The following is a 12,547-nucleotide window of genomic DNA, read 5'->3' as shown; positions in this document are numbered from 1 at the left end:
CTTGCAATATATGGAGCTATACTTCAAAACAAACTCCATATCTGACAGAAAGGAGAAAAAAAGCTGCAAGACCACTCAGAAGAGAAAAATTTAAAAGGCAAAGAACCACCAAACTCAATTAACAGGACAGAATAACATAGAGTTTGTTTTATTTTGATGGATTTTATAACAGCTTTAGAAGAATCAGCAAGTCTCTACCTACTCCCTTCCAGCCAGGCAACAGAGACATTGCCCCTAGCTGAGGACATGCACCTTTCCCTCCCACTCTTACATTTTGGTTTCTCTGGGGTCATTTTTCAATCACCAAATTCCCACACTGAGTTTCTTTGGCAATGTTTTCCAAGTGGGAATTCCCAGAGTTCAGAAACTATTCCTGATTAGCAAGCTGAAGGCCCTGATACCAGAAAGCCTTTCACCCTGGGCACTGTGGTCACCTGGATGAACTCCACAGTGCCATTACAGTGATTTATTTTTTTCAAGCAGAGGATTTGCAGAGTTGCTACACAATTAAACTAAAAGCTTTCACCTGCACATTATAAACCTGCCCCTTCTACATTCTGAAGCTGCCAAATTTGGATCTTAGAGCAGCAATAAAATACACCATTACTAAACCTAAACCAACAGCCTAAAATCAAATTTTGCAACTGCTGAATGCCCAAATTTTCAACAATTAAAAAAAAAAAATCAACCTGAAGGTTAAGACTGAACAAGTAAAGGAATAAGATGTGAGGAAAAGAGGAAAATGTTGCAAGGAAAAGTATTTTCTACCCAGTAAAGAAAGCTCCAATACGCATAAACCCTTGTAAAAAATCTTAATAAATATATTTAACGTTCAGATTTTTTTATAGATAAAACAAAATAATTTTTATTGAGACATATGTGTTCATGCTGGCATTTAAAATCTCAGACAAAACCGAAAAACAATGGAATGAAAGAAGAAAGTTCTATGATTAACCTCCTGGAACTTCAGCATGAGTGTGATTGTACTTAACACTTCCTGCAAGACACTGCTCAAACCCTCTTTCTCCTTTCAGCTGAGGCTTCAGAGTATTTTTGACAAGTTAATCAATGCCCTCAGAAATGAGGGATATGCTGAGTGCAATAATCCCACAGAGCCAGCACGGACACACGCTGTGCATTCCACTGATTTACTTGGAAACGTCAGGACTTTCTGGTCCCTGCTTTACACTTCAAAACACTGACAACTCAATCCCTCTGCACCACACTGTGTTCTGCTCCAGCAACACTTACATTGCTTTTGGTCCTTGTCCCAGTGTTTTCCTCAGTTTTTGTTTTGTTTAATGGGTTTTAGTGTGGGTTTTTTGGGGTTTGTTTTGGTCAGATCATTTTCTCACCAGTAAAGCAGCCCCTCCATGCCAAATAAGGGCATTCTTAGGTACACCTTATGATATAAACCACATCACGCCTTCACACACACACTCCCCACTGGTGGGAACAGGAGCTCTCCATGTGAAGTCTGTCAGCCAGGTTATGTCAGAAGGTGCATCTTAGATCTTCATTCATTACCCACGAGGCTGTTTGAAGAAAAGCTTGGAAAATAACAGTGATTAAAGAGAAAATCACTCATCTCTCTTTCACCGTACTGACCAGTTCAGAAGACAAAATAATATTCAATCTCCTGCATTGCCACTCCAATATCAGTGCTTCCAAACACGTGTGGAAACCTTTTTCCCTCATACAGATCTTATGGAAAAAAATACATCCCTCTACTGCAAGCACATACAAGAACTGTCCTGCACAGGAGCATGTCATGTTCCTTTCTTCAAATAGCGGGAGAGGAACTGGCTTCTGACAAAGTGGATCAGCTTGGTCTCTGTGCAGAACATCGTCACAACGGTTGCTGCAAAGCACAGAGCCCCCACACCGATGTGGATCAGCCTTGCCATCCACCCCTTATCACAGCAGAAGAACACCTGCAACAAAGGAAACAAGTAATTGCAGGAAAACCAGTCAGCACAAAATAAACTCACTGTCTTGGTAACAAATAAGGCCCAACACCTCCCTCGATCACGCTACGCCACCGTCACGGTGAGCGCGGATTGGCCACATGCACTGATCCTACAGTGAAGTCACCTTTAGGAGGCACAACACTTGCTTTCTCTTAAGAAAATTCTGTCAACAAAAAATAAGCATTCAGTACATATCTGCTAAATGATAAAAAGTAAAAGCTCTTATTATCTGGCATGCAGAAAATCGTTAATTGAGATGACAACTCTGTGGTGCTATCATGCAGTTCTGCTACTCTGCAGCACCATATTAGGCTATTTTCTAACAAAACTGGAAATCTCCCATGCCAAAATATAAAGCTCTCCCTTCTTAGGCATAATGGATTTTCAAGCTGTCAAAATCTGTACATTGAAAAGCTACCATCTCTGTAATATTTAGTCTATGCAATTACCACCTTGTTGTCTGAATAAATGTGATAAATGTGCTCTAAGGAATTTTTGTTTCTGTTCTGGTTTTGGTTGTTTATCACTTTTTTACTACAGAATTTTTAATAGGGGTTTTTTTGTGCTACTGCAAAAGTTCAGTTACTAATAACTAAGGACACATTTATCTACAGACAGCAGAAATGTTTTAAAATTTATTTCACTTGTCAGACACACCTTGTACAGGTGGCAGAGATAACTTTGTATCAAAGATTAAATCTCTTAATATTATATCTCGCCTTGCCTGCAATGGAAACCTTCCGGCCTACCCTTCTTTCTTAATGCTTTTCTCTGCCTGTGGACACAAAAGTCATTTGACACTCATGTTCACAGTGAAAGGGAAGAGAAAGATGCTCACCTCTGAGAAAGCAGTGATGACTCCACTGATGATATAAACCAGCACCAAAAAGGGAGAGGGAAGCAAACCTGTCAGAGGCCTGTAAGGGCTTTCCTTGAAGTAATCATAGATGTAGTGGATGCTGTGAGCGATTCGAATGCCCATGTTAAAGCAGTTGGCAAGGATAAAGCCTATGCTGCCATGCCAGTGGGTCAGGAAATAAGAGATGCACAGAAATATGAAGGACAGAGCCAGCATAACAAAATTGTACCTAGGTAAAAAAAAAAACCACAAAAAAAAAAGAAACAACTTAGCATTGCATAAAGTTACAGCGTTCCTTTACTGATGATCTTTTATTTTCTACAATAAGGAACAGAATTTCTCTTATCTTCTAGAGGAGAAGATAAATCTGAGAAGTGAGATGTTAAAAGATATACCTGAAAGAATGGAGAATACATCAAACAAATTAAACCAAGAACTACATTATGTGAAGGAAATTCTGTTTCACTGATCAGCTGTACACTCATTTCAGAAAGTAAAATTTAGTAATGATCATTAGCAATGCAAAAACCTGTAGATTTTTTTGCTACTTTATTTTAGGAATGTATTAAAGACAATAAATGCTCAACAACATAAAACTGACACTCTATTTAGTTTTTGTTCCAAACAGTGGTTTGGAAAACAAGTTCACATTTTAAAGAGGTCATGAAAGCAGCCCTTGCAAAGTCAAAAAAGATCCTACTTCGGTTGTAGAAAATAGATCTCACTGAAATTAATTTGGAAGGGCCACATCAGGGACTGCCTGAACACAGAATCAAGAAATAATCCAGGCTGGAAGGGATCTCAGGAGGTCATCTAATCCAACCTCCTACAAAGTACATAAATCACTGAATTCACACCCACAATTTAGATCACTCCTAAGTGTATATACAGTAACTGTACATGAAAAGTTCTAATAGTGGCAAAGTTCTAATGAGTCAAATAATTGTTTTAAAAAGTGTAACTTCCAGCTCATCTGTACAGAAAACACACACTTAAATTACTTTCCCAGTTAGTGATTTACTGAAAGATAATTTAACAACCTGCATTTCTTAAGTTCTGACCCTTTTACCCAAACATTTTAACATTTGCCAAAGGTTCTACATCTAAATCTACATGCAGACAGCCTAACCAGGAGTTGATTTTCAGTGGGGCAGGATATTATTATGCTGATTTCAAAAGCACCAATTTCTTTATCAGGTCAGCACAAACAAATTAACAGGAATATTCTGGGGACAGTTTCCTACCTGTCCACCTCTTCTTTGCACATCAAAGCAGATGTAAAACATTCTGTTACTCCATTGACAGCAAGAAAGAGGACATATAACGAGTAACACCGGAGGAGATCTGGACCTAAAAAACATGTTACAAAGATAAACAGATCAATTCCTTGACCATTATGTAGTTTAGTGACATTTTAAAAAAAAGTATTATTGTTTCTATGCTAAAAATATTAGTTCTTTGGGTCCCATTTGTTGTACAGGGGTTTTCTGTTTTAAACAGCTGAAGTCAGCAATTGTACATCATGGCTTAGTCAAATAATCCTTTAAATGCTGTTTTTCAACAATGTGATATTGCAAGAGGGTAGAGGCCCAAGCTTCATCATACTTCATTAGAGGTCCTCAGCATATTTTAGTTTAAGGGACTACTTATTAAAGACACTCTTACAAAGGCACAAATTCTGGATTTCAATGAGCTTAGTCACAGATTTCAATAGGAATTTTACAGGAAAAAAAATCTGCTGATTTACCAAAAAATTCATAATAGCTGCAGTTTCTCTTTTTAAAGGAATGGCTTTTTTTTGCCAGCTCTATAAATCTTTACCTGTTCCCAAACTGAGCATTGAGCCTCCATAAATATCCAGAGCCAGCTGAGAATAGGCATAGCCAAAAACAGTGATGGTAAGGCCAATCAGGAGCACAAGCTTCAACAGCAATTCCAATACATTTGCAGCCACAGCAACATCATCCTGAAAAAAAAATGTAGTCACTGACATGAACCAGAATCAATGTCATGGTCATCTTCACACAGAAATGATACTTCACAGAAAAAATGAATTAGTTTGCACAGTGTAAAAAGGTGTGAAACTTATCCTTGGTTATTGAATTATCCACACAGATGGTCTTAACTTGGAAATTTTTTTAATATATTTATTATCCCATCGTTTTTTTCAGTTATAACATCAGGTACACTGGATATAAAATATACACATACACCTCTCTTAGCACACCAATGACCTGAAGCACAGGATTGAACTCTGTGCTGATGTGCAAGTAGCAGGATTACCACAGGAAGGTCAGCCCAGGCTGACAGGAATATTACTCTGTGCAGTAAAGCTCTTATTCATTAATTCTCCATATACAATTCAAAAGTGCAAGAAAAAATACAAATATTTCCTTCTCAAAATTGCACTCTCCAGAAACACTACTTAACAGCTTTTGATATTTTCAAGTATATCAAGAATTTATTTAATAGAAATAGTATGATTTCATGATTTAAATAATGGAAATACACAGTACAGCAGGTTTTACATCACAGAGTTTGGAGGAGAGGATGTTCACTTCATTGGCACAAGGTAATACCACATCACTGCATATTTTAATTTCTATATCTTTAGCATTTCACCTATTCTCTTGTCTTTTTTTGGCCCTGCCTCACTTGACATTTTTGTTCTCCACTTGAACTTTTCAGTTTTAACAGCCTCAACACTCAAATTCAAACACACATTTCTGTCACACTTTTGTGATGCAACTTATCTGTAACAAGAATCAAGCATTTGACATGTAATCAATCCAAAATAAACTTACCTGCTTCTGATCCTTTACAGCCTTCCCTCTTTCCAACACTTTAGCAAAAAAGACATAAAAACTCTCCTCAATAGGCAAAAAGACAAACCTGGCCACCAGTGAACCAAGATTATTCACAATATCATATACACCTTGAAAACAAAAACAGCAGCAATCTTTAATTTTTAGACGCATTTTAATTCCAAGTCTTTAATAACAACATGAATTCTAATTTAACATCTCCACGGAACAAAGAGAAAACAAATGGAATTTAGTGCAACACTGAAGCAGTGTTTTCTAAAGATTCTGACAGTCACAGCACCACAGCTCAAAATTGCAAGGCTGGCTCATAGATGGCAAAGGAGAACAAAAGCATCAGCTGCAGATGTAAATCCAATAACAGCACCAAGCCAGGCTGAAAATTCTTATTCCTTACTGTAGAGGAATTAGGAGGATCCTGATAAATTCACTGAATGAGAATAGGAAGATAAGGATTTATGGATACAGAAGAAGAGAATGATATGTATCTAGTTAAAGTTATCCCTGTCTACAGCAGGGAGCTTGGAAGTAGATGATCTTTAAGGCCCCTTCCAACCCAGGCCATCCTATGTTTCTATGATCTCAAATCAAATTCTTTTCTCTATCTGTATCAATCATTCTCTGAAATGTATCTCAAAAGTCACAAAGGCTTTGGAATATTCCCAGATTTTCAAATTATCTTCAAATACTTTAAGTCATTTTCAGAACCATCTCCAGAGCAGTGACTAAGAAAACTCTGTCACCATTCCACAGCACCATCACACTTACCCTGATCTCCAAAATTTAACACGTTCAAAAAAGTCATCACATATCGTTCACCTGTAAGTTCAAAAACAAAAAACTTGAGAACGAGTCCCTAAATATTTCCCAATACTTGTTCTAGTATTTCCAATAGTAAGTATTTAAGAGACTAAGGCAAATGGAACCTGGTTCAGGTTACCCTAAAAAGCTTCATTCTGGTTGGTAACAATCTGTGACAGTCTCTTGCCTCCCCCCACCCCACCAGGCTTTCTGAAGCTCTAAGTCCATTTTGTAAGGAGTGCTCACAGGACCTTCCCCACCACAACTACATGGAAAGCCTCACCCTCTGTCAAAATCTGTTTCAAGAAGGATTGTTTGAAGAAACTCCAAGTCAAACGTGCTTCCTTCCAGTTAACAAAGGTCTGCAAAAAAAGTACTGAAATGTAATAAACATGACTGAACATACAGAGCAGAAACAGAAAATACAAAGCCAGTGCAATACTCCAGGCAAGCTCTAACTGAAGTGATGAGGAAACCCACTGTGTCACAGTTTCTAACAATCTCAAATATTATTTAAAATATTGCTGAATTCAAGGACCAACATCACTCTGATCTGGCAAAAACTTATTCCCTTGCTGAAAAGTACTGTTGTTGCAGATAAAGTACCCAAAAAAGCTTTCTACAGAAAATAGTAATTAGAGACCAGAAAAGGCCACATCTATGCTGTTTAGCATGTCAGTATAACTTCCACCTTCACTGTAGATAAGTCTTGCATCCAAGAACCACCTTTATCTTTTCAATCTGTGAATCTCTTCAAAACGTTGCCTTCCTTGCTGCAGCTTTTCATTCTTTCTTTGCCTCGTTTTTGCCTGAGAGATATTTGAGAACCTGCAGGATGCTGTGCAGCACCTTGGTTATTTTGTGGAAAGGTCCAAGTACCAAAATCCATGGTAAAATGGTTCTGGCTTCTTTCCTGCCTCAGGTCCAGTGATACCCTGCACAGTGCAGATGTTCTGTCTCCAGTTAACGTTTTTTAAATATCTTTGCACAAACCAAGTCAGTAACAATGAACTCTTTGCTGTTATGAGCTTATTTTTCTGACAAGGGTTCTACTAATAAAAAATACAAACAGGACTTTCATGCAATTTTTTTTTCTTTAACCTGCCATATCCTCTACAGTGCAGAAATATTCCCCAAATCAGTCAATGAACTCCACTGTCTCAAAGTAACTTTCAAAACAAAAGAATTTTAAGGGAGGGAGGGAAATCAAGAAAAACTGTGCAACCTACCTCATCTGCCACAAAGTTAGGTAACAGAGCTTTCACTCTAGCAACTGGAAATGACTTTTTTGTTGCTTCAGGTGATCCCAAAAACATCACAAAATAAGTTACATAGCACATTACCAGAACAGTGGCATATAAAAGCTGGAAAGATTGGGAAGGAGAGACAAAAAACAAAGAGTGATATAAAATTAACTTACAAATGTAGATTTACATGCTAGAATTACATAGTAGTTGCAAATCTAGTGGAAAGAAAACGTAAGCAGTCCTTATTCCTGTCGAATATTAAACTAGGTAAAGACTTTAACACCTCTCAAGAATGCTATTGATCTTTGTTTTTAAAACTGTAGGTTATCACAGTCCTTTGCTAACTGTCATGTTTTATTTAGCATTTTTAGAATGATTATTTAAAGTCCAATTACAAAGCAATTATTCACTCAATCAAAAATCAAATTGACAGAGTAGCTACTGTCTACATCTCTTACTTTATAGAATCATTTCCATCTTCCATCAGTTATGAGCCACCTACTACAGCCACTGCAAAAAGTGAACAAAATTAAAAATAACCTGCTGTCCACATCTGCAGTGGATCACATTTTTATGTCTAGGTGAACTGAGAGTACACAGGTCACAACTCTATTTTTCAGGTGCCAATACATCCCTTCTTCACTGCAGTAAAGAAAAAATTTTAACCTGAATACATTGCACACGATTAGCACCTCCTGATAAGGTGATACAGGTTGGTGGTACAGGCTGATAAAGTTGCACATGATTAGTCTTCTACAGAGTAGAATCCAAAGTCTAATAATTCTGAAGCCAGATGGGGAACAGAGTCTTCAGGCATTAGAAGGTTTAACTCAGTAAGAAAAAGAGTCCACATAAAGCTTACACAGAATAACACAACTTTATTTGCAAAATGTGCCTTCACAGGCAGAATGTCCTTCCTTGTACCTCCATTACACTGCTCAAGGCACCAAGTCAACAACAAGTATCAGGAAAATACTAAATACAAGTGCTAAACCCTAAACCTCCCAGGAGCTTTTTCCCCTCAGCTTCCCAAAGTTCTTTAGCAGGCTAAATGTCAAAGGCAAATAAAAATTCAGGTGAGTGAAAACACAGAAAACTTACCTGAGCCAAGGCAAAAATGTAAAGGCCCCACTGAGGATAAAGGATTACTAAAGTAACCGTCAAAATGCATTTTGATACCACTGAAAGGCTTTCAGCAATTACCTTCAAGAGAAAACAGAGAAGAGTTATTTTCTGCCACTTACACAACTTTAGAATACATTAGTTTAACATAGAATTTATGTAGGAATGTAAGACTCTTAAAGTCAGTGTGATTTTATCACAGAGTTTCTTCCTGCTGAGCTGGTCAGCTTAAATTGTAATTTCTCTGTAAATTTTAAATTCTTCCATTTCAGAACTCCTCCATTGCACTTTCTCAGTCCTTTGTATGGGACAGAAGGGAGAAATCTTTACCTGAGACTATTCTCAATTGCTACATTTCACAGTTTTATACCAACAATCAATTGAAATGCAGAGTTGTGGAAGCAGTGTGCCTCTCACAATTAAAACTTGTGATTAAGCATTTAATGATCTCGAATGTGATAATTTCTAAATAAACCAACTTTCTTACTTGAATGGTTACAAATTCCTATCTATGTTACAACCATGCCATACAGTACTAAACAGGACACATAGGGGGGTTTTATATGCTTGAATACAAAAAGCTCTAGGTCAGTTATGTGTTCAAGAGAAAGCCAACTCCCTCCCCATGTACTTTACTAACCTTGAGTCTCACAAACAAATGAGCTTGTGCTAAAACCCAGCACGGTTCTCCCAGAAGTTCAATAACTGCAGAAAGGCCAAATGCCACCACACCAGCCTGATAATGAGGAACCACAGAAGGATCAGGGACTTCAAGCAAGTGCAGCCAGACTAAGCCCAAGAAAACAGACCAAAAAACACCAAGAGGGACTCTAAAAAGTTAACATAAAAACTAATTAATACGAATGTTACTTCAGCAGGGGAAAAAAAAAAAGAAAAAAATCCCAATGAATTAATTTCTGTTATTACTATACCTAGAATGCATTCTTTTTTGTTGTAATGAACATCTTTATGTCACTCTTTGCAAGACACAAAAAACGTTTTCCTCACTTGTCTATTTTCTACTTAAGAGCCTAACATAAGGTCAAATATCTGCATTCTTGTGCCCTAGGACCAAACAACTCTGACATCCCACATCAGCCTGCAGAACACCACAAATTCTCACTGCTGCAAATTTACAGCCTGTGTTTACCAGGGGTTTGTCAGACAAGCTTTGATGGATCTTGCTCTTACAGATAAAGATGCCACCACTCCAATTGCTAATTTCACTCTTCCAGAAATCACTGATTCTCCAGAGAGCAACACCAGAGTGAGCATGAGGAAATGCCTGTGTGCCCCTCAGGTGTGCCAACTCACTGTGCTCTGCTGTAGCTCACAGCCACTTCCATCAGGAGTGCAGCTAAAAAACCAGGCCAGGCCCAGGAGAGCAGACATGCATTCCCTTCTGCTGACACTGCTTCAGGAACACGGAGCTTCTGGCAGAGTGAACAAAGTTTTACATCCCTGGAGCAAGATCTATTTGACCCTCATATTATCAGATTCCCTAAGGCACTTGACATAGAGCTCTTAAGACATATTTCAGATGCTTCATGAAAGCTGCTTTTCATTTTAAGCTATGCTTCTCTACAAGGAAAAATTAAATCAAAAAAAGATGCACACAGTTAATGTTATTTCTGTCATTTAAAGCCCATTTAAAAGGCTGTCACACTGCAGAAAGCTGAGTACAATAGAGTTAAGAGAACAGAATTATTGCATTTTAAATATTAGTATTAAACCCATCCCTGAAGGGGACAATCTCTCTTCTTTATACCTGGATGCAGATGACCATAAATAACCCCTCACTTCTGGGCCAGAGCCAATTAATAGCTGGGTGGTTCCAGGAAAACTCATTAAGGTGCCCTAATGTACTATTTTATCATGCAGGGATAGTCTCCCACCATATCAGGCAGGTAAATTTACTTCCCAACCCACTTAATTGTGCTACAGCTGACAGAGGGAAAGAGCAGAGGAAGAGAGAATGTATCCAGCAGCCAGAAGAGAGAAATAAGTCATAAAATCCATTTTGCTGCAATGTGTGATTACACACTCTGGCTGCAGCATCACGTGGACTTTAAGCTGTTCTGCTATAAACAGCTGAAAGCAGTTGTTCTACTTCCTTCCTGTTTTTTAATTCCAACGACTCTTTCTTTCACCTTTTCACACCCCTCCTACCCAAATATTTATGCTGCCTGCCATTAATCAACATCAGGGTTCAAGAATAAAAAACTTGGTCAGGGGAGGGGAGAGATACCTAAAGTAAATTCACAAATGTGCAACAGGTAATATAAGAGCAAGACTGAGCAGGCAGAGGAAGGGGAAAAAAAAAAAAGACACTGTATTTGTAAAACAGGGTTTTCCTTCAACAGCTACAATGCAAATGGAACTCCAGTTAAGCAACAGAACAAATGGCTCCTGGTAACACCTTTGGCAATGCACTTTCCCACGTGCTCCAAAAAGAAATCTAGTCCCTAAATGCTGAAACAACAGTCTTGACCAGCTTCCTGCATCAGTCCTGAAACATGACTATGGCTTCTAAATGCTCAGTGCTAAAATAATTACCTTAGTAAATAAACACTTCCTCTCATTCTGTGAGCTCTCGGACAAGAATTAGAAATAAATTCTAAAGAAGTGAACTTTTAGAGGTATCTTACGTCAGCCACAAGAGATTAATTGTTTTGCTCCAGTTTCTCTTTGTACTTCCACTCAAACAAGCTCTGCGAAATGCTTCCCTGGCGAGGAAGACAACCGTGGAGTACAGCAGAGTCAGCCTAAAGGAGGTGGGAAGGAAAAAAAAAAGAAGAGAAAACTATTTCTTTACATACTACTGAAATCCTTCATGCAGTAGCATCACAGGACTGCATGACAGACAGACAAATCTTAAAAAGTATGCAAACATGGTGATTTGAGCTAAATTACCACCTCTTCCTAAAAAAAAAAAAAAGTAATTACAAATGATTACTCAAATGGCAAGAATATATGGTACAAACCAAAAATGCAGAGACAAAGTGTATCCTATGGGAACAGCATGCTGTGTCTGGTTTTTCCTTTGCAAGGTGATGGTTTAAACACGGAAAACAGACCAGTGCTACCAGTGTTTCGGGGCAAAACAGAACTGTGGAAGCATTAAATCATCAAACCCAAAAGCTGATTAAACAGCGTTATGCAGAGCATTACAAGCAACACTATACAGACCACAGAGCCGAGATCCAGCACCCACAAGCATCGTCCCAAAGCCCTCCTGGGGGTGCCTCAAGGATGTCCGGGGACCAGTGGGTCGGATGCGGGGCACGGGCCACCTGCCCGGGGGCTCTTCAGCCTCCTCCTCCTCACCTGACATTGACCACGCCGATGAGCTCCCTGGAGAGGTAGCGCAGCGTGAAGGCGTTCAGCGCGAAGGTGACCACCCGGAACAGCACCTGTGGAAAAAGCCGCACGGGAAACACCTGCGGGGCACGGCCGAGCAGGAGGAGAAGGAGAAGGGTTGAGGCGGCCCCGCACCTGCAGCAGGGCGCTGGACGAGGCCAGCCGGGCGGTCTGACCGAGCACGTCCTGCGCCGCCATCCCCGGTCCCGCCGCAGGAAATGGCGCGGCCGCCGTCGCACCGGATCCCGTCAGAGCGGGGGCACCGCCCCGGCCCGGCAGCACCGCGGGGACACCGCCCCGGCACCGGGACGGGACCGCGATGGGGCTGAGGGGACACCGCCCCGGCACCGGGATGGGGCTGAGGGG

General features: G+C 39.5%; 1 protein-coding gene across 1 annotated transcript; it reads right to left on the bottom strand.

Annotated features, from left to right (window-relative positions):
* Window positions 1–531: 531 nt before the first annotated feature.
* RFT1 (RFT1 homolog) lies at window positions 532–12,486 on the bottom strand. The gene is made up of 13 exons (XM_027640733.1): window positions 12,317–12,486; window positions 12,149–12,234; window positions 11,470–11,586; window positions 9,462–9,651; window positions 8,801–8,902; window positions 7,682–7,816; window positions 6,736–6,814; window positions 6,420–6,470; window positions 5,634–5,764; window positions 4,651–4,795; window positions 4,074–4,179; window positions 2,809–3,058; window positions 532–1,934 (listed from the first exon to the last, which is right to left on the bottom strand). Exons 1-13 carry the CDS (start codon window positions 12,377–12,379, stop codon window positions 1,770–1,772), a joined length of 1,620 nt encoding a protein of 539 aa, XP_027496534.1. The 5' UTR covers window positions 12,380–12,486; the 3' UTR covers window positions 532–1,769.
* Window positions 12,487–12,547: the final 61 nt, after the last annotated feature.

The sequence above is a fragment of the Corapipo altera genome, unplaced genomic scaffold (genome assembly GCF_003945725.1).
Source record: "Corapipo altera isolate COAL_440 unplaced genomic scaffold, ASM394572v1 55, whole genome shotgun sequence".
Taxonomy (NCBI): domain Eukaryota; kingdom Metazoa; phylum Chordata; class Aves; order Passeriformes; family Pipridae; genus Corapipo; species Corapipo altera.
Note: the sequence above shows the minus strand (reverse complement) of the source record. Positions and strands in the feature narration are given on the sequence as shown.